Here is a 24640-nt window from a genome sequence, read left to right as displayed (position 1 = left end):
TTTTCTGTGAATGTGGTGCTGAGGAATCGAATCCAAGGCTTTCTGCACACTAACAGGCCAGTTCTTTTAGTTAGAAAATTCGACTTTAAGGCACCCCTTCATGCTGCCGCAGGCCGCGCAGGGCCCTGTGTGAGCGCTGAATGGAGGTTCGTGTCTGGCACATCGCTGCCTCGGGTCACGCTGAGATGTTGAGGTAGTTTTTTACAGCGTCACACAGCCCCAGATACATGGGTAAATACAGCACTGGGCAAGTGCCAAGAGCCCAGAGGCATGCGTCGGGAGTGGGCCCGAGCAGGGGCAAGCTGGGGCAGAGTGTGGTAGGTACCGGTCCTGGGGCTTGAACCCAGGGCCTGGGAGCTGTCTGCGGCCTTTTTGTCTAGGTCCAGCGCTCTACCACTTGAACCACAGCTCCACCTTCAGCTTTTTGGCCTGGCAGTAAGAGTCTCATGACTTTCCTGTCCTCGGATCTCATCTCAGCGGCGGCCGCAGAGGCTGACTGTGGGTGGGAAGTGGTCTTGGCTGGCTGGAGGCTCCGCAGAGGCTGACTGTGGGTGGGAAGTGGTCTTGGCTGGCTGGAGGCTGTGTGGGCAGCAGCACATGCGTGCTCAGCCCTCCCGCCCCGGCGGGGTGTGCACTGGCGGCGGCCCTCCCAGGCCCGTCTTACCCGCCACTCACCCCCGCAGAGCCTTCCTGCACCTCGGCCAGAATAACTTCGCGGAAGCCCACCGATTCTTCACGGAGATTCTGAGGATGGACCCCACCAACGCAGTGGTAAGGCGCCTGCGTGGAGGCAGACGGGGCACCGCAGCGCCCCGGCCTGCTGCCGTTGGCAGATGCAAACATGCATGCGGTCCGTGAAGGCCGTGCCTCTGCAGTGCTGCTGGGGGCGGCGCCCGGGGGGGGGCAGGGCAGCCCCAGACTCGGGCAGGGCGTCTGGACACCCGTGCCTCCTCCAGGCCAACAACAACGCCGCCGTGTGTCTGCTGTACCTGGGGAAGCTCAAGGAGTCCCTGCGGCAGCTGGAGACCATGGTGCAGCGGGAGCCGGGGCAGCGGCTGCACGAGAGCGTGCTCTTCAACCTCACCACCATGTACGAGCTCGAGTCCTCGCGGAGCATGCAGAAGAAGCAGAGCCTGCTGGAGGCGGTGGCCAGCAAGGAAGGAGACAGCTTCAACGCCCAGTGCCTCAAGCTGGCCTAGCCCGCGGCCTCCTGCGCCTCTCCTGGAGGCCGGGGCCTTGGACCTGTCGACGGGAGCGCGTGCGTTGCTGCCACCGGCAGCTGAAGGCAAGCCTCTCTCCCGGCACGCGGGTGGGCGAGTCAGCCAGCGGCTGCCCCACCAGCCAAGGGGGCACTCGGAGAGCACAGGCTGGTGGGCTCAGCCTGGGCGTGTAGCACGAGTGTATCATTCCTGCCTGAAGTCAGGTCGGGACACCTGCTCCGATCACAAGGGCATGTCCTTAGGTGTGAAGCTTCCCCAAGGCTCCGTAGTGGAGGCCGCGCCCCAGGGCAGGTGGGGCTGAGGCTCCCCAGAAACCCCGAGTTCCTGCCTCTTGGCCACCATCCCCAAGACGGGCGGATGTCCTGTGCAGGTCGTGGGTGTTCTAGGAGGAAGAAGACGGCACCGTTGGGAATGCCACCTCCTGCAACCATGCGTGTGCACGCTCCTCCTCCGTTCTGAAATAAATGTGCCCTGGAAGTGTCTGCAGGAGCCCAGTGTCCTGAGTGGACCGTTAGCCACAGCAGCCTGCGCTCCATTCGGAACACAAGGGACCTGGCCAGTGGTGGGGGCTGAGGAGGAGAACCACTGACACATTGATTCACCACCGCACGCAGTGTGACTGACACGCAGATTAACCACCACATGCAGTGTGACTGACACGTGGACTCACCACCGCATGCAGTGTGACTGACACAGACCACTGCATTCGCAGTGTGACTGACACTCTGACTCACCACTGCATGCAGTGTGACTGACGTGGACTCATCACCGCACAGGCAGTGTGACTGACGTGGACTCACCACCGCACAGGCAGTGTGACTGACACGTGGACTCCCCACCGCATGCAGTGTGACTGACACGTGGACTCATCACCGCACAGGCAGTGTGACTGACACGTGGACTCACCACCGCACAGGCAGTGTGACATGCAGACTCACTAGTGCGAGCAGTATGACTAACGTAGACTCCTTACTGCGTGCAGTGTGACTGACATGCAGACTCACCAGTGCACGCAGTGTGACTGACGTGGACTCACCACTGCATGCAGTGTGACTGACATACTGACAGCGACCGCTGCACACTCTGACACACTGACTGCAACACCATACACAGTGTGACTGACAGGCAGACTCAGCACTGCATAAGCAGGGTGGGCTGGGCATGGAGCCACACGCCCCCTCTTCCCCGCCCCCCACCCCAGCACCACAGCCCCGTCGCTGTGGGAGAAGGCCTCGTGGGAGCAGACACTTGGACCGGCCTGTGCCGCTGGCCCCTCTGCCATCCTGCCTCTCCCCCCGCCCGCCCCCCTGCAGCAGCTGCCTGGCAGTCCAGAGCCCCTCACTCCCTGTGCTGGTCACACAGGGCCTGCCCTGGGGCAGTCCTCCCCTCCCCTCTGCTCAGAACTCAACACACCACACACACGTTCCACAAGCCTCTGCTCCAGCCCTGCGCTGCTGCTGAGAGCGCTGCTGAGCAGACTCAGGTGTGCAGGCCACACGTGCAGTTACGGGTGACAGGAGCCGAGAGCCTCGTTCTCGGAAGCAGGTGCAAGCTCTGGTTTTTTCTTGGGTGAAGGAGGCTCAGCAGCCTCGGTAACTGAATCCCCAGCACCTGGAAGATGTGAGCTGAAAGAGATGCAAATGCATCTTGTGTCCTTAGGCAGGAGATTTAGCCAATATTGGCGTTAGACCTGCTGCAGGTGCCGGTCAGTGAGACCCTGTGAGGGTATGACAGAGCCCATGCTGGGGGGGGGGGGGGCGCGGAGGGGTTTATCTCTGCAGACTCGGGGAGCCGCCGCCACCTCCGTGCGGGAGGGCATCGGGCGCCCTGTAAGTGGCACACGCTGTGAAGCATGGCCCGGGTCCTGTGGCGGCGCCACCCCGGGCGAGCCAGGGGCCAAGGGAGAGCACTCCGCTTCAGAGGCTACGCCCCTTCCTTCCTACACTTGGCTCAAGTCAGACACGGGCCTGAGGCCTTGCTGCCTCAGTCTAACTGCAGAATGCCCAGTGCGAGTACTTGGCACAAACGTCGCCCCGCTGCCAGCGTAGCACAGAGACAGCAGGCCTGGGGGCAGGATGCAGGCTCCGCACAGCGGGGGTTGGGAGGCTGAGTGCCAGCACCGCAGCTCCCCAGTGCCGGGTGACAGCGTCGCAGGTTCCTCAGGAACTTTCTCCTAAGGCCATCAGATCAGCAGAACCAGAAAAGAAGGACCCCTCCTGCCTGGGGTCAGGAGCGCCACACCAGCGGGGCTCCAGGGCTTGCACCCTCCCTGGCCGCAGCACCGGGGCAAATCTGTGGGCCGCCTGCCTCCTGTGCCGCTGCTGCCTTCCCAGAGCACTGGGACCTCGGCCTCCCCACCCACTCTGCCCATCTTCTCTCACACCAACCAACACCGGTGCCGGGGGGCGGGGCCTGACCGCACTGCCCCGCCTCTGCAGAGCAGAGGGTCAGCGCGGGTCCAGCTGGCAATCCTCCGGCAGAAGCTCAGTGAGACTCAGGGGAGCTTGGCCTGGCACTGAGGGAACACCCAGCCGTGCTTGCTCACCAGCGCCCCCAGGCCCGCGGCCCGTGCTGGCACACCGAGGCCCTGGGACCGTGGCTTGTGGGAAGAGCTCAGCACCAAGGAGTGTCAAAGACCCCAGTGTTTTTATTCTCTTTTATGTAAAGACATTCTTGTCATGAAATGTGATGTTTCTAAAACCTCTTACAGGATAGGCTTTCTAAAAGAAAATTGTACACATTTAACATTCTCAAATCATGACAGCGTGATTCCACACATCCACCCCCCTCCCCGTCTACCCACCCATCCACCAGCCACCTACCTGTCCGCCTACTTACCCACCCTCCTACACCCACCCGCCCACCTCCCAACCATCCATTCACCTACCCCCTACCTGCCTCCCCACCTACTATCCAACTCATCTTCCACCCTGCCCACCCAGCATCAACACAAAGGAAAGGAAACGTCAGCCCGGGATGAGAGAACAGCTCTGCTATTAGAAGTGGGTGGGACCTGAGACCCCAGGACTCCTGGCTGGTGCCGGCTTCCCCTCCCTGGGGAGGGAGAGGAAGCCCAGGGAGACAGAGCAGCCATACGTACACCACGCTGCTGCGCCCCAGCACCGAGGCTCCGCTGTGGGCAGAGCTCAGGGCCGAGTCCCAGGCAGGGGTACACAGGCCTCCTGCCCTTCCAGGAAACAAACACTTGCTCCCTGCCCGGTCACGCAGCACCCGTTTCACCTCTCTCTGAATTCTTTTTTTTCTCTCTCTCTCTGAATTCTTTACCTCTTTTTTTTTTGTCAGTGTGGGGCTTGAACTCTGGGCCTGGGCGCTGTCCCTCAGCTTTTCGGCTCAAGGCGAGCACTCTACCATTCGAGCCCCAGTGCCACTTCTGGTTTTCTAGTGGTTTATTGGACATAAGTCTCATGGACTTTCCTGCCGGGGCTGGTTTGAAGCGTGATCCTCAGATCTCAGCCTCCTGAAGTAGCTAGGATTACAGGTGTGAGCCACCGGCACCTGGCAATTCTTTAAAGCAGTAGTGAACATGCCAGGGATCCGAGCTCAGGGGAGGCAGGGCAGCAAGTTCACAGCCAGGCCTGGGTGCAGAAACCGACCCCATCACGGGAAAATCAGATGCAAACCTGAAGTCCCACCCCCTCCTGTAGAGAGCCTATCACAGCGATGCTCACAGCAAAAGCCAGCCAATCAAATGTGCTGGACCCCACTGGAAGCCACATGGTGAATGCAAGGTGGAGCAGGTGTGGTGGTACAGGCCTGTAATCCCTGCACTCAAAAGTGGAGGGAGAAAGGCAGAGCTCCACACAGGTCTACAGAGCAAGGCTTTGTACCAAAAAGGACAACAGGAGGCTTGTGAGCTGTGCACATAAATCACCATCTGCTTTTCTCTGAGAAATAAGATAAACAGCAAACATATTTTTTTTTTGGTTGAACTCGGCCTGGGCGCTGTCCCTCAGCTCTTCAGATTAAGGCAAACGCTCTACCATTGAGCCACAGTGCCACTTCCGGTCTTCCGAGTGGTTTATTAGAGATAAGAGTCTCAGAGTTTCCTGCGAAGGCTGGCTTTGAACTGTGATCCTCAGATCTCCGCCTCTTAAGTAGCTAGGATTACAGGCACATTCTCAAACAAGAGGCTGATCAACAATTATAACAGCTATCTCAGAACCTGTGTGTGTGTGTGTGTGTGTGTGTGTGTGTGTGTGTACTTACATGTGTGTGCATGTGTGATTACTGGTATCAAAAATAGGGGTTGATGGGCTGGGAAGGTGGCTTAGTGGTAGAGCGCTTGCCTTGCATGCATGAGGCCCTGGGTTTGATTCCTCAGCACCACATAAGCAGAAAAAAAAAAAGGCCGGAAGTGGCACTGTGGCTCAAGTGGTAGAGCGCTAGCCTTGAGCTGAAGAGCTGAGGGACAGTGCCCAGGCCCACGACCAGACCCAAACAAAAAACATTAAAAAAAATAGGGGCTGAGTACATCTACCTCCAATTTCACCCCAGCCCCAGAACAAGGGGGTGGAAAACAATGTATGGCTTCTCCCAATAACATGTAACTCCCAGCTGTGAAAGCAAGACCGTCACACCGAAAATCCACTAACACGGGTAACATACCAGCCATGTCATACTCATTCCACAGGTAACATACTGGCCATGTCACACTCAATCCACTAACATGGGTGAAATAAACCAGCCACATACATGCCGAATCCACAGAGACAAGGGAACAAACCAGCCACGTTCATACCGAATCGCTAACACGGGGATCAAACCAGCCACATTCATACTGAATCTTCACAGAATGGCGAGGGCCACGTCAGCCAGCCGGGAGACACTGCTCGGATGTCAACGAACACAGCTCAGCGTTGTGCACATGGGTTGCTTTATTAGAACAAGGACAAAGCACCCTCTAGGAGAACTCGCCTCCCACCTGCCCAGTGCCAGTGCCGGCCACGGGCGCTGCCGGCAGACACTAAGGACTCACGTCCTGTTACAGATGCGCACGGCTTCAACACGAACCTTGGTTGTTACAGATGCGCACGGCTTCAACACGAACCTTGGTTGTTACAGATGCACACTGCTTCAACACGAACCTTGGTTGAATCAGAGAAATCTGGGAAAATCAGTCTTACAGTCCCTCTATAAATATTCTGGTCAGATAATCTCACATCGAAATGATTTACTTGTTAAGTCTACGACATAAAAGCAGAGGAACGAGTAACTTCTGATTGGCAGGCATGGCGTGGCCTCCCTGCTGGGGGAGGGGGTCTCCCGTGGTATGGTGGGGCGTCACCAGCGTGGCCACCACTACACTGTCTCTGCCAGAAACCTCACGTACTGCTCCCGGGCGGCAAAGTGGTCAGCGGGCCGGTTGTAGGCTGTCCACACCGGTTCTCCCACGAACAGCCGCATGGCCTTCACGTAGTTCTAGAGAACAGACACCGCCCACTCTCAGCACCACGCTTCGCTTCCTGTATGCTAACCACAGGGCCCCACACCTTGCGTCGTCCTCGGGGACACGGCAACACCCCACACCTCACAGGGCTCCGCGCCTCCTCTCACCGTCTCGTCCAGCGTGAAGCGGTGGTAGATGCCGGCCGGAAGTGTGATCATGTCCCCCTTCTCCATGGCAATCCGGATCCACTTGTCCTCCTCGTCCCTGACGTCGAAGTACCCACTGCCCTCCAGGATGTAGCGGATCTCCTCATCCAGGTGCAGGTGCTCCTCGTAGAACATCTTCAGCTGCCACGGGAGGCGTGGGAGCTGTTCATTGAGCACAGCCCACCACCCGCGACCGCCCACGGCCCACCCTCAAAGACCACGACCTTCCACCATGACCACGACCCGCCACCACACCCATAGCCCAACGCCCCACACCAGCACTGCAGCCAGCGGGGACTTTGGGAGCAGAGCTGAGCCGGGCTCCGGTGGCCCCCGCTGGCGCCCCAGCCACTCAGGGGCTGAGACCTGTGGATCACCGCTGGAAGCCAGCCCGGGCAGGAAGGTCCCTGAAACCCTTCTCTCCAATCAACCACCAAAAAGACTGGAAATGGAGCTGTGGCTCAAGTGGTAAAGTGACTGCCTCGCAAGTCTGAGGCCCCAAGTTCAATCCTCAGCTCCACCAAGGGGAGAGATGACTCAAGAGAGCGAGCTCGGCCCACCTCCACATGGGAGAGGAGCGCGCGCCACGCCTGGAGCGCAGAGGAAAGGACGGCGAGCAGAGAGTTCGTCGGTGACCAGGGAACCCATGAGGCCGAGTGGTCTTTGAAATCGTGAGGCCTCGGGCACAGGCGCCCACGCAGGCCTCCAGCGTGCGAGGACGAAGCCCGCTGAGCGCCACAGACTCCCAGCCTGCGAAGCCGACACGACAGCCTGGCGACAAGACACAGACAGCCCAGCCCCGAGAACACCCCGAGAGACACAGACAGCCCAGCCCCGAGAACACCCCGAGAGACACAGACAGCCCAGCTGCGGCCAGAGCCGGGAGCCCCCCGAGAGCCACAGACAGCCCAGCCCCGAGAACACCCCGAGAGACACAGACAGCCCAGCCCCGAGAACACCCCGAGAGACACAGACAGCCCAGCCCCGAGAACACCCCGAGAGACACAGACAGCCCAGCTGCAAGAACACCCGAGAGACACAGACAGCCCAGCTCCAAGAACACCCCGAGAGACACACACAGCCCAGCCCCGAGAACACCCCGAGACACAGACAGCCCAGCCCCGAGAACACCCGAGAGACACAGACAGCCCAGCTGCGGGGAGCCCCCCGAGAGACACAGACAGCCCAGCCCCGAGAACACCCGAGAGACACAGACAGCCCAGCTCCGAGAACACCCCGAGAGACACAGACAGCCCAGCTGCGGCCAGAGCCGGGAGCCCCCCGAGAGCCACAGACAGCCCAGCCCCGAGAACACCCCGAGAGACACAGACAGCCCAGCCCCGAGAACACCCCGAGAGACACAGACAGCCCAGCCCCGAGAACACCCCGAGAGCCACAGACAGCCCAGCTGCAAGAACACCCGAGAGACACAGACAGCCCAGCTCCAAGAACACCCCGAGAGACACACACAGCCCAGCCCCGAGAACACCCCGAGACACAGACAGCCCAGCCCCGAGAACACCCCGAGAGACACAGACAGCCCAGCTGCGGGGAGCCCCCCGAGAGACACAGACAGCCCAGCCCCGAGAACACCCGAGAGACACAGACAGCCCAGCTGCGGGGAGCCCCCCGAGAGACACAGACAGCCCAGCTGCAAGAACACCCTGAGAGACACAGACAGACAGCCCAGCTGCGGGAAGAACGGAGGGAGGGAGAGCTGGGAGCACGCCAGGAGCACCCGGAGGAAGCCCCACTGCCAGCACGGGTGCGTCAGTGCGGGGAGCCTGGGAAGGTGGCTCCGTGGTACAGTGCCTGCCTCAGACGCATGAGGCCCTGGGTTCGAGTCCTCAGCACCATACACAGATTAGGCCGAAGTGGCGCTGTGGCTAAGTGGTAGAGCGCCCGCCTTGAGCTGGAGAGCCGAGGGACAGCGCCCAGGCCCAGAGTTCAAGCTCCACCCATGGCTGGCAAAAAAAGCACAAGGAAAGCAAAGCACTGGGAGGGCAGCGCTGCGCAAATCCGGGCACCCGGAGGCCACGGCAAGTCCTGAGCTTCTGCGGGCCACGCCCCCGCTCCCCACAGCCCTGGCCATGCCACGCCCCCTCGGGCCACGCCCTCCACAGCCTCCAATACCTCGCAGACACGCCCCTCTGTTGACCACGCCCCCTCCTCGGGGCCACGCCCCTGCTCCCCACAGCCCTGGCCATACCACACCCCCTCCACGGGGCCACGCCCTCCACAGCCTCCAACACCGCGCGGGCCACGCCCCCTCCACGGGCCACGCCCTCCACAGCCTCCAACACCCCACAGACACGCCCCTCCGCGGGCCACGCCCCCTCTGCGGAGCCACGCCCCCGCCGGCCCCAGCCCCAGCCCAGCCTGCTGCTCACCTTCTCCTCGTAGTTGGGGAGTTTCTCTCTGCAGATGGTGATGATGTCCATCCAGGAGTAGTTTCTCTCCCGGCGGATCTTCTCCAGCTCGGGGTCGTTCTCATACTTGTCAGCGTCCAGCTGGGCGAGATTGAACCGGGAGCAGCCGGCGTCAGCCCCGAGCACCCATCCTCCCTTCTCCCCTTCCTCGCGTGGGCTCGCCGCGTCCCGGGACGCCGCCAGGCGCAGGCGCGGTGCGGGCCGCCCCCCGCCGGCAAGCCCCTGCACCCTCCTCACCTCTGACGTCAGGACCAGGTGAAGCTCTAGGCCCCTCCCCCATCCCCCGGCCAGGTGAATCTCTAGACCCCTCCTCCAGCCCAGCCAGGTAAAGATCTAGGCCCCTGGGGCTGGGAAGGTAGCTCAGCGGTAGAGTGCATGCCTTGCAAGCATGAGGCCCTGGGTTCGATTCCTCAGCACCACATAAACAGAAAAAGCCAGAAGTGGCGCTGTGGCTCCAGTGGTAGAGCGCTAGCCTTGAGCTGAAGAGCTGAGGGACAGCGTCCAGGCCCAGAGTTCAGGCCCCATGACCGGCAAAAAAAAAAAAAAAAAAAAAAGATCTAGGCCCCTCCCCCATCCCCAGCCAGGTGAAGCTCTAGACCCCTCCTCCATCCCCCGGCCAGATGAAGCTCTAGGCCCCTCCCCCATCCCCAGCCAGGTGAAGCTCTAGACCCCTCCTCCATCCCCAGCCAGGTGAAGCTCTAGACCCCTCCTCCATCCTCAGCCAGGTGAAGCTCTAGGCCCCTCCCCCATCCCCAGCCAGGTGAGGCTCTAGACCCCTCCTCCATCCTCAGCCAGGTGAGGCTCTAGACCCCTCCTCCATCCCCAGCCAGGTGAGGCTCTAGACCCCTCCTCCATCCTCAGCCAGGTGAAGCTCTAGGCCCCTCCCCCATCCCCGGCCAGGTGAAGCTCTAGGCCCCTCCCCCATCCCGGTGAATCTCTAGGCCCCTCTTCCAGCTGGTGGAAACGCCAGCTAGATCCTGCCCTGCCAGCCAGGCCCGGCTAGGACCTCCACCCCGCATGCCAGCCAAGATTGGCCCAAGCAGGACAGGAGCCTCCTCCCCTCCATTACCCATTTCCTGCTTCCCTGCCAACCCGTTTTTAAGGAAGTCAGTATTATAAGCCACAGCACTGTTGGCTGTGCTCCTCTTAACCACACCATGCCAAGGGAGGTGCCCGGGCCACACTTCTCAACTATAATTAGTAGTAAGAGTAAAAACCCTTCACATGTGCACATCCTAGGTCTGGCCAGTCCTTCCAAACGTCTTCTCAGCGTTTTATCACAATTTACCTTTAAGGTCCAGCCCAATGTCACCTCGTCTGAGAGCCTGAAAACACAAGCTGTGAGACTCTGAAAGTTGGGAGTTAGAATGCCTCCTCTGGAAACACTGAGAACACAGAGAGTTCCAGTCCTGGCTTAACAGAACTCGGACTTCAATCCTGGGTGTGGGCTAACTCCACCTAAGCTGCGTGGAGCCTATGAGAATTGTGAGCTGTTCAGTTTAGCTCTCCTTCCCAGAATAAGAACATCTTCCAGGCCTGGCGCGGGTGGCTCTCGCCTGTCATCCCAGCTACTCAGGAGGCTGAGATCTGAGGATCGTGGTTCAAAGCCAGCCCGGACACGATCCATGAGACTCTGATCTCCAACACACCACCAGAAAGCCGGAAGTGGCGCTGTGGCTCCAGTGGTAGAGCGCCAGCCTTGAGCGGAAGGCTGAGGGACAGGGCCCAGGCCCAGAGTTCAGGCCCCACGACCGACCAAAAAGAAGTTAGCCTGTTATGTCCTCCTTGCCCTTAGCTGCCAACGGTGGTGAGAATCCCGGGTGCAGCGCTTCCATACCTCGGTTCCGACTGTGAATAAACCGAGTTTTAGTAACATCAACACTTTCCTGCCGGCCGGGCCCGCCAGGGGGCGCCTGCGCGGTGAACCCGACAGGGGGCAAATGCGAGGGCGGGGGCGCTCACGCGCACGCGCACACGCGGGGGCCCGCGTGCGCGCCCCACCCCCATGCGGGGGAAAGTGCGAGGCGGAAATCCCCCCAGGATGGTCGAGAGTTCAAGGCCACCCTGGCTACTGGGCTAAACCCCGTGCGCCCTGCCCTCGGGTCCGCAGTGCACCGCGCCCGCCGCCCCGAGCATGCGCACCGCGACCTGAGCCCGGCGGGCCACCCAGCCTTACACGGAAAACGCGCAAGACGACCTCACGCCGAGCGTGCGCAGTGCGACCCCCAGCCGCACGCCGAGCACGCGCAGCGCCCCGCGCCCGCCGCGCCCCGGCGCGCGCCCGTCCCTCGCAGCGTGCGCAGGCGCCGGCTCCCGCGGCCGGGTCCCCCGCCCGCACCTTCCAGTAGAGCACGCCGAGTCGGCGCAGCTGCTCCAGGCCCACCGGGCGGCTGGGCTCGGCGTGGTGGGGCCGCCGTGGGTCCTCGGCCGACTCGTCCATGTACCAGGCCTGCACCATGGCGGCGGCGGGGACGGACGGGGCGGGGGAAGGCGCGAAGGGAAGGCTAGGAGGCAAGGGGGCGGGGCTAGCGGGGCGGGGCTAGCGGGGTGGGGCGGGGACCAAGGGCAAGGGGCGGGGCGGGCGGCCCAGCGCAGGCGGCTCGGGTGGAAGGGGCGGGGCGGGCGGCCCAGCGCAGGCGGCTCGGGTGGAAGGGGCGGGGCGGGCGGCCCAGCGCAGGCGGCTCGGGTGGAAGGGGCGGGGCGGGCGGCCCAGCGCAGGCGGCTCGGGTGGAAGGGGCGGGGGTGGAAGGGGCGGGGCGGGCGGCCCAGCGCAGGCGGCTCGGGTGGAAGGGGCGGGGGTGGAAGGGGCGGGGCGGGCGGCCCAGCGCAGGCGGCTCGGGTGGAAGGGGCGGGGCGGGCGGCCCAGCGCAGGCGGCTCGGGTGGAAGGGGCGGGGCGGGCGGCCCTGGCTTAGGGGGGCTGCTGCCCCCCACCCCTCAGCCCCCAGCACAAAACTTCACCTCCTCACCTGGGTGAGGTCCCAGGAGAAACAGCTTTCTCCCCAAGTCACAGCCCCACTCCCGTTTTACAACGGTGGGAAGCCAAGTCTGAGGCCCTAGAAGTTTCTGGAAAGGCCCCGGCTCTCACCTAAAGGCTGCCCCGCGCGGGCCGGGGAGCAGGTGGGTACTCTGCTGGGGCCGGCCATCGGCCTGGGGCCAGCGTCTCCCACACTCGTGGGGTCTGCGGCTCCGTCCCTCCTCCTGCAGGTTCTCCCCTGCCTGCAGACTCGGGGGTGCAGCCCGGGCGGCCGGGGCAGCAGACAGTCCGTGTGGCGGGGATGAGGTCCCCGAACGGTGTGCATGTCGGGGTGGGCTTGGTGTATGTATGGGAATGTGTGCTGTCTCAGGCTTGGGGCTCCAGCAGGGTGCCCTGCACTAGCCCCCGGGCGCCCCTGGCTCCCCTCCCCTGGCTCAGGGGTGCCCTGGATTGGGGGTGTCCTCCTAGCCCAACCCGGAACCCACCCAGGCTCAACTCCAGCTCCCACAGCCTGAAGTCAACTAAAGACAAACCAGACCAGCGCTCACCCAGTGCTTTGTGTTGTTTGTATATACTTGTATTAAACGGAGTTGAGAAACGGGAAAAACACAGGCCAGCTACTTTTGTTTCTTTAGAGCCAGGAAGCCCCAGCTAGCATGGAACTTGTGGTCCTTACTGCCTCAGCTTCCCGAGTCTGGAATTACAGGCCTCCACAAACACCACTGCTAACATTTTGTCAGGAGGCTGAAACCTCAAACTGAAAGGTAAATGAAAACTTTCAGAATACTTCTAGACCTGCAGCCTGCATCTTTTAAAGGATGTTTTATTGATTCCTTAGTAAAGTCTAAGCCCAACTATTTGGGGCCAGATAGCAACAGATAAACCAGAAGAGCATCAAGTGCAGTCATTCTAAAGCTGAAGTCTCAGGGAACTGCTGAACTGTGCCGCACGTAGAGCCACATGTGTCACAGCAGGTCACTTATCATGTCATCCTGCGTCCTGTCACATCGTACCACGCCCACAGCGGAGCACCCTGTGTGCTGCTCATGGCGGCACTGTGGACGTCTCCGTGAACGCCAGCCAGCGGAAGCAGCAGCACTGGCCCAGGCTCACAGAGCTCAGTCTGCACACTGCTTTGCTCCTTCTCTTGCCAATCGGTCAGCTTCCTCATTACCCACAAATCCCGAATGACCAGGAACATGCATCTGTTAAGATAAAGAACACATTTTCCTTGTATTCCTCAAAGGATATCAGACACACAGTCTGTACCTGGGAGAGCTTGCACGCATCAACATACCCAGCTTCTCTCTGTTGAAATGGAGTCCTGCAGATTTTTCTGCCATGCTGGCCCAGAACCTCGATCCTCCCAATCTCAATCTCCCTTGCAGCTGGGATGACGTGTGTGCCATAGTCCCCAACTACTGAGAAGTGATCCTGCCCAGGCTGGCCCTGAACGAAGATCCACCTAATCTCAGCCTCCCAAACTGCAAGGATTACCAATGTGCCACTAGCGTCTGCTCTGTTCTTTTAAAGACTGGGTCTTGCTATATTGCCCAGATTGGCTTCAATCCTCCTGCATCAGCCTCCTGAGTAGGTAGGACCCCAAGGCTACTGAGGTTTGAACTCATTCTTATTGGCCTAGTAAGCAGACACATGCACACACTGTACCTCCACACCACAGCACATGATGTACCCACTGGATGTCCACACAGGCACTGGACATCCACATATGCACACCCACGGCACATCCACTCACTGGACATTCACACCCACAGGGAACCCGCCCACTGGACGTCCACACCCACAGCGCACCCGCCCACTGGACGTCCACACCCACAGCGCACCGCCCACTGGACGTCCACACGCACAGCACACCCGCCCACTTGACATCAACACCCACAGCACACCCGCCCACTGGACGTCCACACCCACAGCACACCCGCCCACTGGACGTCCACACCCACAGCACACCCGCCCACTGGACGTCCACACCCACAGCACACCCGCCCACTGGACGTCCACACCCACAGCACACCCGCCCACTGGACGTCCACACCCACAGCACACCCACCCACTGGACGTCCACACGCACAGCACACCCACCCACTGGACATCCACACCCACAGCCCGCCCGCCCACTGGACGTCCACACCCACAGCACACCCACCCACTGGACATCCACACCCACAGCGCGCCCGCCCACTGTACGTCCACACACACAGCGCGCCCGCCCACTGGACGTCCACACCCACAGCCCACCCGCTCACTGGACTCCACACCCACGCACACTCACCCACTGGATGTCCATGTCCCGGGTGAGCTGCTCCAGAGCCACGAAGTCCTCCTTGTTGATCACGTCCTTGCCCGCACTTGTCCTCCACCCGTTCTTCTTCCAGCCTTGAACCCAGTTGGTTATCCCTGGGAGAGCGGTGCTCACTGCATCCACTGAGGCCCTGCAGCCTCTTCCCTGGCAGTGCTCCTCTGCTGAGCTACCAGTCTGGACTCAACGTCTCCAACCGGCCTTACTTGCTAAGGACTTGGCACATGCCTGTAATGCCTGTTTCTTCCCTTGCTTTAACAGTGTCAACCCACAGCTCCCAGCCAGAGACTCTTCCCTGGCTTCTCAACCATCCCACAAACTTCTAGGCACACATCCCCAAAAATGCCAGTTCCCGCGATCCGACCCAAGAAACGCACACACAGTTCCAGGTACCACCACAGCCCAGCCACGTGCCTGTGACAGCAGGGCTGGGTGGGGCTCAGTGCTGCTCAGCCCCACCTGACCGGCCCCATCTCCCGTCCCTCCTCCAACACAATCCTGCCACAGGGAGACAGCCTGTTTCTCCCAGTAACCAGAAACGGCAAGAGAAGCCGAAGGCTCACCATTTATGGTGAACATGCTGTCTGTATACAGAACCAATCTGCTGATGTTCTGGGCTTTGGCTTGCTCGATGGCTTTGCAGGCCGCCTTGAAAATACAAGTTTACCGTGAGAACTTGTTACCCAGCTGGGACTGATTGACCTCCCACCCAAAACAGCTCTCCTGGGCTGGGAAGGTGGCTCAGTGGTAGAACGCTAGCCTTGCATGCATGAGGCCCTGGGTTCGATTCCTCAGCACCACATAAGCAAAAAGAAAAAAGCCAGAAGTGGCGCTGTGGCTCAAGTGGTAGAGCGCTAGCCTTGAGCTGAAGAGCTGAGGGACAGCTCCCAGGCCTAGAGTTCAGGCCTCATGACCGGACCCCCCCCCCTCAAAAAAAAAAAAAAAAAAAAAAAAAACAGCTCTCCTTTCCCTGGAACCACAGTGATGACTCTAGGCTAAGCATGTACTCAATCAGCACCTGCCCACACTCAGTTTACACAACCTTTTTAGAAAATTCCACACTCAGGCTGGGAAGGTGGCTCAGTGGTAGAGTGCTTGCCTTGCGTGCCTGAGGCCCTGGGTTCGATTCCTCAGTACCATATAAACACAAAGAAAAAAGCCGGAAGTGGCACTGTGGCTCAAGTGGTAGAGCACTAGTCTTGAGCTGAAGAGCTGAGGGATAGCGCCCAGGCCCAGAGTTCAGAACCCACAACCGGACCCAATAAAAGAAAAAAAGAAAATTCCTAGTTTTCAGTTTTGTTACTAATGCCAAAAAGTCTTTGGACTTGAGTATGTCCTCTATACAGATACAAAGATAAGGGAATATAAAGGTTCTATGCTTACTCAAAGAACACTAAGGATGCTAACCACACAGCTGTAGCTGTGGCCACACATGGTCATGCTGAGTGTGCCACCTACAGTACCAGAAACTTACATGGATCTCTGCTCTTTGGTTTGTCTGTCGTCCAGGAAGTCGAATGCCAACATTTCTGTTTGAAAACAGTATAAAACAAGGGGTTGGGAAGGTGGCTCAATGGTAGAGTGTTTGCCTTATATTCATGAGACCCTGGGTTCCATTCCTCAGCACTACATAAGCAGAAAAAGCCAGAAGTAGTGCTGTGGCTCAAGTGGTAGAGCACTAGCCTTGAGCTGAAGAGCTAAGGGACAGCACCTGGCCCAGAGTTCAAGCCCAGGACTGGCAAAAGATAACAAAAGGAAAAGGTAGATTGCAAAGTAATTCTACTCAATAGGTGACAACTACTCGTGTATGTTTTTTATTATAAACATAAAAGCTATGTAAACACATAGTGGTTTAAAGTCCAACCAAGAACACTAAGACTTTGTTAAACACCATATTCTGAGACAGGAAGAACACTACACTAGAAGGCAGAGGTCAAGTTTTCTTTTTATGAGGCGCAACTATATACCCCAGGCTGGCTTTGAACTTGCCACTCCTCTAGAATCGGCTCCCAGTGAATGTGAGTCCTGAGCTGCAGGCAGTGAGGCCATCTGGTATAAAGACTTGTCAGTGGAGCCGGGTGCCAGTGGCTCATGCCCATAATCCTAGCTACTCAGGAGGCTGAGATCTGAGGATCACAGTTCAAAGCCAGCCCGGGCAGGAAAGTCCATGAGGCTCTTATCTCCAATAAACCACTAGAAAACCAGAAGTGGCGCTGTGGCTCAAGCAGTAGAGCGCTTGCCTTGAGCTGAAGAGCAGAGGGACAGCGCCCAGGCCCAGAGTTCAAGCCCCACGACCGACCAAAAAAAAAGACTCATCAGTGGGAAGGAGACTCCTAGGGGTTAGGGTCAGGGACCAATGCTGGGGTTGAGTACCTGACACTGGAGGAAAAAGCAGTTTAGTGCTACCCACGTCAGGCTGCTCTCCCACTGCCCATGCCAAGGCTCATTACCTTTCAGATCCCCAAATCATCAACCAGTAGGCAGATTCCACCTCATCTTCTCACAAGTGTTATAGAGTGTGACTTGGTTAAACTTGATGCCTCAATAATTCAGCTTTGCTTACTTACAAAGGATGGCCGGGTCCCCAGTAAACGCCAATTCCTGCCCGCGCTCTCCTGCGCCCATTACTGGAACAACAGCCATCAGTGTAGACAACGACATAATCTCCTGGGAGAAGAGCAATGAGAGATGCTGGATAGGCCACGCTAGAACCCGAGCTCACCACCCCTAGCCCCCTGCTAAGGCTGTGAGCAATTTTTTTTTTTTTTTTTTTTTTTTTTTTTTTGTCGGTTGTGGGGCTTGAACTCTGGGCCTGGGCGCTGTCCCTCAGCTCTTCAGCTCAAGGCGAGCGCTCTACCACTTGAGCTACAGCGCCACTTCCAGTTTTCTGTTGGTTTATTTGAGATAGGAGTCTCACGGTCTCTCCTGCCCGGGCTGGCTTTGAACTGCGATCCTCAGATCTCAGCCTCCTGAGTAGCTAGGATTACAGGCGTGAGCCACCAGCGCCCGGCGGCTGTGAGCAATTCTACACCATAGCTGCAGAGAGAGGGCCACTCTGACAGGAAAGCATGTGGAATTCGACACAGGACACAAGCCCTTTCTACTGTCCACTGCCAGGCTGGTCACTGTGCAAAGCTAGAGAACTCAACGGCAAGAAATGCCGCTACACCCCACACCAGGGGTCAGTGGACCGCGATGCTGGCCCTCTGTGTGGGGCCTTGGCTCTCAGCACACTGCCCTTCCAGAGAAAGCAGTCATCATGATGACTCCCACCCAGGGCCGGTCCTCTGGCAAACACTGCTCTCATTTTTCCAGCACAGTTGCTCTGCTGCCATGTGGCTGCTGCACTTCCTTCTCTCCAACAGATGCACTAATTAGCACACCAAGGCCACCCAGGCCAGGTGGAAGAGGGCTGCTCGCAGGCCCGAGAGGCCAGGTCACTACCTTCAGGGCAGAGGTGCAGGCAAGGCCGCACGTGCATGCAGCGTTGTCCAGAGGAGAGTGGTGAGCTGGACAGAGGCTCAGCAGGACCCTGTGATGAAGGGGAAGGGCTGCACTACGCAGGGCGCTCGGTGAGGGGCCGTGTGCTGCACGCAGTGGTCAGCGCACTGGGAACAGCTCTTCACTCCATTAAGCCACGGCTCCTCCCATTCCTGCTGGTAAGTCCCCTCCTCCCCAAGACATCTGGGCATGATGATTCACACCTCAGGAGGTGTGAATCATGATTCTCACTACTCAGGAGGCTGGGTCTGGGAGGATCGTGGTCCCAGGCCAGTCCAGAAAAGTTCTCGAGACTCCATCACAGCAGAGAGAAGCTGGGCATGGTGGCACATGCATGTTATCCAAACTACAGGTGGATCCCAGGCCAGGCATAAAGGAAGCAGAATAACCAGCACAAAATAAAAAGGAGGACAGAAAGCTGGACACAGATGGGTCATGTCCCGAATTGGAAAGCCAGACGTGGATTATGGTTCAAAAGGTATGTGCCAGTCTTGATCAAAAAAGCTAAGGACGCCAGATGCTGGTGGCTCACGCCTATAATCTAGCTACTCAGGAGGCTGAGAGATCTGAGGGTCACAGTCCAAAGCCAGCTAGAGCAGAAAAGTCCCCATGAGACTCTTTTTTTTTTGGTTGGTCATGGGACTTGAACTCTGGGCCTGGGCACTGTCACTCTGCTCTTCAGCTCAAGGCTAGTGCTCTGCCACTTAAGCTACAGCGCCACTTCTGGTTTTCTGGTGGTTTATTGGAGATAAGAGTTTCAAGGACAGCCGGGCACTGGTGGCTCACGCCTGTAATCCTAGCTACTCAGGAGGCTGAGATCTGAGGATCGCGGTTCAAAGCCAGCCTGGGCAGGAGAGACCCTGAGACTCCTATCTCCAATAAAACACCAGAAAACTGGAAGTGGCGCTGTAGCTCAAGTGGTAGAGCGCTCGCCTTGAGCTGAAGAGCTGAGGGACAGCGCCCAGGCCCAGAGTTCAAGCCCCACGACCGACAAAAAAAAAAAAAAAAAAAAAAGAGTTTCAAGGACTGCCGGGCGCTGGTGACTCACGCCTGTAATCCTAGCTACTCAGGAGGCTGAGATCTGAGGATCGCGGTTCAAAGCCAGCCCGGGCAGGAGAGACCGTGAGACTCCTATCTCAAATAAACCAACAGAAAACCGGAAGTGGCGCTGTAGCTCAAGTGGTAGAGTGCTCGCCTTGAGCTGAAGAGCTGAAGGACAACGCCCAGGCCCAGAGTTCAAGCCCCACAACCAACAAAAATTAAAAAAAGAGTTTCAAGGAGTTTCCTGCCCGGGCTGGCTTTGAACCATGATCCAGATCTCAGCATCCTGAGTAGCTAGGATTACAGGCGTGAGCCACCAGCGCCAGGCTTCCTATGAAACTCTTATCTCCAATTAACCACTCAAAAACCAGAAGTGGAGGTTTGGCTCAAAGTAGTATATCACTAGCCTTGAACAAAAGAGCTCAGGGATGGTGCTCAAGCCCTGAGTTCAAGCCTCATGAACAAGCAAAGAAAATGCTGAGAGAGAGTTCAAGGCTCTGAGTTCAAGCCCCATTACTGCTCCCCACCAAAGCAACTAGTAAATTAAAAAAAAAAAAAAAGATACAGTACTTTTCGTTTGTGAAACATCTACATATACATACACATTCAATTTCCAAAGAACATCAGAAAAGTTAGTAATTCTGTACTACTTTATCAACTATAAAAGTGATATTAGGGTTATCTAAATAACCATTACAGAAAAGAATGAGGACAAAGAACAGCTCAAATTACTCCCATTTGAAAATTTGGAATAATACTTCTATTGCATTTTCATAATGTCATATTAAAATTTTAAGGCTCACGACATACCCATATAAGAAAATGTGTCTTTGCTAATGACAGGTGTCACTTCTGAGCTCTGTCTCTTATGCTTTGCACACGGCTCTACACCTTCATCTTCATCCAGAGGTTCCCGAAGTCGCTTGCTGGCCTCTACCTGTGGCTCATGTTCACGTGTATTTTTCTGGTCTAAAAAAAAATAAGAGTCTAATCATGAGCCAGAAACAACATGAAATGCTCAATTGAGAGCCAAGAGTTCTGTTAAGTTCTGTGTGCAGAAAAAGGTAAACAAGAGCATAAGGCCCCAAGTTCAAGCCCTAGTACCAGCACAAAAAAGGGGTAGAGGGATATAGTGTGAAATCAGCTGCAGCAGGAAGCAAAATATAGAAGGGTCATGTTCTAGGCATGTGCCCAGGCAGGAAACAGGAACATACCACAAAAATAATCAAGGCAAAAACAGGCCGGGAATGTGGTTCAGCAGTAGAGCATCTGCCTAAAAAGCATGAGACTAAGTTCAAAGCCAGTACTACAAAGAAGAGTGAAGGAAATTAGGCTCTACTGAGAACTGTGGCACTTCTAAACACAAAACAGATCTGAGCCTTACTTAGTGTGTTTCTACCACTGCTACTGACTACCCTTAACTCAGGTAAAGGGATGGGGTCACACCATCTTCTCTGTACACCTCCGCTGACGATGACATCTGGGGCAGAAAAGGCTTTGAACGGGTTAAGATCCACAGAGATGACAGGAGAGTACCTTCTGAACCACCAGGGCTTGCAGAGTTTCTGACAAAGGCCCAGGCTTCATCTTCTGTGGCAAATTTCTTAAATCTGGCAGCAGGAAATCGGTCCACTTGTTGACGACACTCGTTCCTGGAAAAGTGTGCCCATCATTTCTCTCCTCTCTCTATCCCTTTTTAAACAGGTTAACAAACTGAAATTGTCTTAGCTTTAGAATAATGTTACAAGTGATAGGCTTCCATTCCTTGAGGTAAAAGGTCGGCCTCATTCTAGCTTTATGTTAGCTGTTTCCTGCTACACATGCGCAGCCAGTAGTACATGGAGGCTTTCCTCAAACTCAAAGCGCCTTCAAATGTAGTCATTGAACAAAGGGTAAGTATTCATCATTTTATGGCAGCAAAAGGGTTAGGATCTGAGAGGCTTCTCCTCAACAGTGGCTGCCCCGTGCTGAGGGCCTCAAGTCCTGCTCCCGCCAGTTCTCTGCCCGGTGAGCTCCGAGACCACAGTAACCAACCACAAGCACCCCCACCCCACGTCCGTGGATCCGGGCTTCTGAGAATGTCTGCATGTCAACACGCGGGGCGGACAATGACAGGTATCTCGAGCTCCCGCTGAAACTTGGCCGACACGGAAAACCTGATCATCCCGGCCGGGAGCCCTTCCACGGTCACGAAGGCTCGAAGGAAGAGCCCGGCCGCGCACCAACCACGGCGCGCGCAGACTCGCCCGACGCCAGCGGAGGGGGCGGAGTGGGGGTGGGGGTGGGGGCGAGCCTGCCTCTGACGGCGGGGCGGGGCGGGGACAGGACGGCCGCCGAGCCGGGCTCCCCGCGGGCGGGAACGGGGGGACGGCGGGGACAGGACGGCCGCTGAGTCGGGCTCCCCGCGGGACGGCGGGGACGGCGGGGACAGGACGGCCGCCGAGCCGGGCTCCCCGCGGGACGGCGGGGACGGCGGGGACAGGACGGCCGCCGAGCCGAGTTCCCCGCGGGACGGCGGGGACGGCGGGGACAGGACGGCCGCCGAGTCGGGCTCCCCGCGGGGACGGCGGGGACGGCGGGGACAGGACGGCCGCCGAGCCGGGCTCCCCGCGGGGACGGCGGGGACAGGACGGCCGCCGAGCCGGGCTCCCCGCGGGACGGCGGGGACAGGACGGCCGCCGAGCCGGGCTCCCCGCGGGACGGCGGGGACGGCGGGGACAGGACGGCCGCCGAGCCGGGCTCCCCGCGGGACGGGGGGACGGCGGGGACAGGACGGCCGCCGAGCCGGGCTCCCCGCGGGCGGGAACGGGGGACGGCGGGGACAGGACGGCCGCCGAGCCGGGCTCCCCGCGGGACGGCGGGGACGGCGGGGACAGGACGGCCGCCGAGCCGGGCTCCCCGCGGGACGGCGGGGACGGCGGGGACAGGACGGCCGCCGAGCCGGGCTCCCCGCGGGGACGGGGGGACGGCGGGGACGGCGGGGACAGGACGGCCGCCGAGCCGGGCTCCCCGCGGGACGGCGGGGACGGCGGGGACTCCGGCGGGGACAGGACGGCCGCCCAGCCGGCCCCCGCACTCACCAGCTCAGGAAGACCCCGGTGCGGCGGCCCCTTCGGACCGCGTAGAACATGGCGAGCCCGTAACAGCCCCGGCTGCAGCCCACGGCGGACACGGCGACCCTGCGAGCCAGCGGCGGCAGCCAGCGCATCGCTCACCGAGCCTCAGGGGGCCGCATCCTGGCTCAGGGGCCATGCCCGTGCGCCGGAAACACAGGGCCCACTTCCGGGGTCGGCGCCGAGAGATGACGCGCGGGAGCGGGGCGGGGCCTGCCGAGGGGCGGGGCCTGCCGAGGGGCGGGGCCTCGCAGGACAAGCCCTAGTTCAAGCCCAGTCCTGGCTGCTTACACTCAAACACCAAAGCTATCCACAGTTACTAAGTGAGCAGATCAATTCAACAAATGCCTCTCACAAGAAGCACAGGGCTGGGAAGGTGGCTCTCCTGTGCCCAGATAAGGATCCCCAGAGACCACCAAGGAGCCGATGCAAGCGCACGAGAGTCGGTTACTGCAGGCCCAAGCCTGGACTCACACCGTCCCGGGCAGCGGATCGGAGTTGAGAGCCTCCACCTTCCTCTGGCAGGGTTTTTAGATGGGTTTTAGGGACTTCTCTGCATCATGACAACACTTAACAAATCAGATCACACTGCCAGAAAATCATAATTCTAAAAGATGATTGGCATCACCAGTGGCGGGAACCGACCAGGGACTGGGGATTGGCTGGTTCACGGGGTTGATGCTCTTCGAAATGACTGGCTACTTGGTGGGGGGGGAGGGTTGGGGGGAGTATGGGAAGGGGAAACAAAGGAGGAGGCTACAATGCTTGATAAGAAATGTACTCATTATCTTGCCCATGTAATTGTAACCCCTCTATACAGTATTTTCATAATTTAAAAAAATGATTGGCTAAAGCAGATGGTGGTCTGAGCTGCGACCCAGTGGTCTTTAACTTGCAGGAACATCTGGAACTTTGGGTTTTTCCTGTTATCTGCTGATTAGCTGGAGTTAGGGGAATTTACCTTGGAAGGTTGTTCCTGGAATTTGGGCTCAAGGGGATCAAGGGGTGTTGCTGACACATTTCCCAGACAAAATGGAATCCAAACCTAAAATTGCTATATTTTGTTCAGGCTTCACAGTGGTAGAGTGCTTGCCACACAAGCATGAGACCCTGGGTTCGATTCCTCAGCACCACATAAACAAAAAGCCAGAAGTGGCTCTATGGCTCAAGTGGCAGAGTGCTAGCCTTGAACAAAAGAAGCTCAGAGAGGGACAGTGCCCAGGCCCTGAGTTCAGGCCCAGGACCGACAAAAAAAAAAAGTAGAGATGGCAACAATGTGAAGAAAGGTTCAACATCCTTAGCCATAAAAGAAATACAAATCAAAATGACACAAATTCCATGTCATCCTCAATCACAATGACAACCAAGAAAACAACAAAAATGAGTGAAGATAGGGGTAGAACGGGATCCTTAGATCATCAGGTTGAAGGAGATAAATCAAGGCCAGAGGACGGATATCACAGTATTATGCTCACTTTTGGTCCTCAGCTCCACCCAGACCTAAGCCTCCCATCCCTGGAGTTCCCACCTTACAGCCAGCCATTCCCTCTCTCCTCCCAGATCCACCTGGGTTCCCCTCTACCTCACTTCCAACCCACAGATGCTCCTGCTACCTGGATAGGGACAGGTGCCATGTGCTCCCTCTTGGGGGACATATGGCTCCTCTAATAAACCTTGTAATCATCTTTCCCCTGTGCCTGCCTGCCTCCACGTGGTCCCCTGGGTGGATGTGTGGGGCCCTTCAATCTCATGTTTGATTATATGTGTGTGTACATTTATACACATATATACACGAATTATTGAAAATAGCATAGTGAAACTCACCAATAGCAGGTGCAGGTTTGTGAAGTTTCTCTTTAAAAATAGGACTCAAGCTGGGCCCCAGTGGCTCACACCTGTCATCCTAGCTACTCAGGAGGCTGAGATCTGAGGATCATGGTTCAAAGCCAGCCCAGGCAGGAAAGTCCTTGAGACTCTTATCTCCAATTAACCACCAGAAAACCGGAAGTGGTGCTGTGTCTCAAGTGGTAGAATGCTAGCCTTGAGCTGAAGAGTTGAGGGGCAGTGCTCAGGCCTAGAGTTCAAGCCCCAGGACCGATAAAAAAAAAAAAAAAATAGGGACTCAGCCAGGCACTGGTGGCTCATGCCTGTCATCCTAGCTACTCTGGAAGCTGAGACAGAATTGTGTTCAACGCCAGCCCAGGCAGGAAAGTCCATGAGACTCTCTCCAGCTAACCCCCAGAAAACCAGAAGTGGTACTGTGATTCAAAGTGGTAGAGCACTAGCCTTGAGCGATAAAGTTCAAAGACAGCACCCAGGCCAAGAGTTCAAACACCACAACTGACAGTTGTTAGCATTATCCCCACTTCTGGTCCTTAGTACCATCCAGCCCTGAACTCCTCCCAGGCCTAGTGTTCCTGCCCTATAG

The 24640-nt window shown here is 58.0% G+C and overlaps 3 protein-coding genes across 7 annotated transcripts in view; 1 reads left to right on the top strand and 2 right to left on the bottom strand.

Moving 5' to 3' along the window:
* Trappc12 (trafficking protein particle complex subunit 12) overlaps window positions 1-1702 on the top strand; it is a 63541-nt gene extending 61839 nt beyond the window's left edge. For all 3 annotated transcript variants that reach the window (XM_070014679.1, XM_070014678.1, XM_070014680.1), the window contains exons 11-12: window positions 684-771; window positions 957-1702. In XM_070014679.1, coding sequence (XP_069870780.1) covers window positions 684-771; window positions 957-1199 — 331 coding nt within the window. In that variant the 3' untranslated portion in view covers window positions 1200-1702. The remainder of the gene's footprint in view (window positions 1-683; window positions 772-956) is intronic.
* Window positions 1703-6097: 4395 nt separating this feature from the next.
* Window positions 6098-11758, bottom strand: Adi1 (acireductone dioxygenase 1). 3 transcript variants are annotated; one of them, XR_011370353.1, is made up of 5 exons: window positions 11601-11758; window positions 9224-9343; window positions 6795-6974; window positions 6326-6659; window positions 6098-6288 (listed from the first exon to the last, which is right to left on the bottom strand). XR_011370353.1 is itself a non-coding variant. In XM_070014632.1 (4 exons), the coding sequence occupies exons 1-4, from the start codon at window positions 11718-11720 to the stop codon at window positions 6540-6542; spliced, it is 540 nt and encodes a 179-aa protein (XP_069870733.1). In that variant the 5' UTR covers window positions 11721-11758; the 3' UTR covers window positions 6098-6539. The 3 variants fall into 3 exon arrangements, 2 of the variants coding, with proteins under 2 accessions (XP_069870733.1, XP_069870734.1); XM_070014632.1 differs by having other exon boundaries at window positions 6098-6659; XM_070014633.1 differs by lacking the exon at window positions 6326-6659 and having other exon boundaries at window positions 6098-6325.
* A 1288-nt stretch (window positions 11759-13046) lies between these two features.
* Rnaseh1 (ribonuclease H1) lies at window positions 13047-22379 on the bottom strand. Its single transcript, XM_070014629.1, has 8 exons — window positions 22180-22379; window positions 20636-20751; window positions 19910-20068; window positions 17125-17224; window positions 16032-16086; window positions 15121-15205; window positions 14531-14655; window positions 13047-13442 (listed from the first exon to the last, which is right to left on the bottom strand). The coding sequence occupies exons 1-8, from the start codon at window positions 22305-22307 to the stop codon at window positions 13356-13358; spliced, it is 855 nt and encodes a 284-aa protein (XP_069870730.1). The 5' UTR covers window positions 22308-22379; the 3' UTR covers window positions 13047-13355.
* Between the last annotated feature and the right edge of the window lie 2261 nt (window positions 22380-24640).

This window comes from Dipodomys merriami, unplaced genomic scaffold (genome assembly GCF_024711535.1).
Source record: "Dipodomys merriami isolate MVZ:Mamm:240054 unplaced genomic scaffold, mDipMer1.0.p SCAF_99, whole genome shotgun sequence".
In the NCBI taxonomy this organism is placed as follows: domain Eukaryota; kingdom Metazoa; phylum Chordata; class Mammalia; order Rodentia; family Heteromyidae; genus Dipodomys; species Dipodomys merriami.
This window is presented reverse-complemented; position numbering and strand designations above follow the sequence as displayed.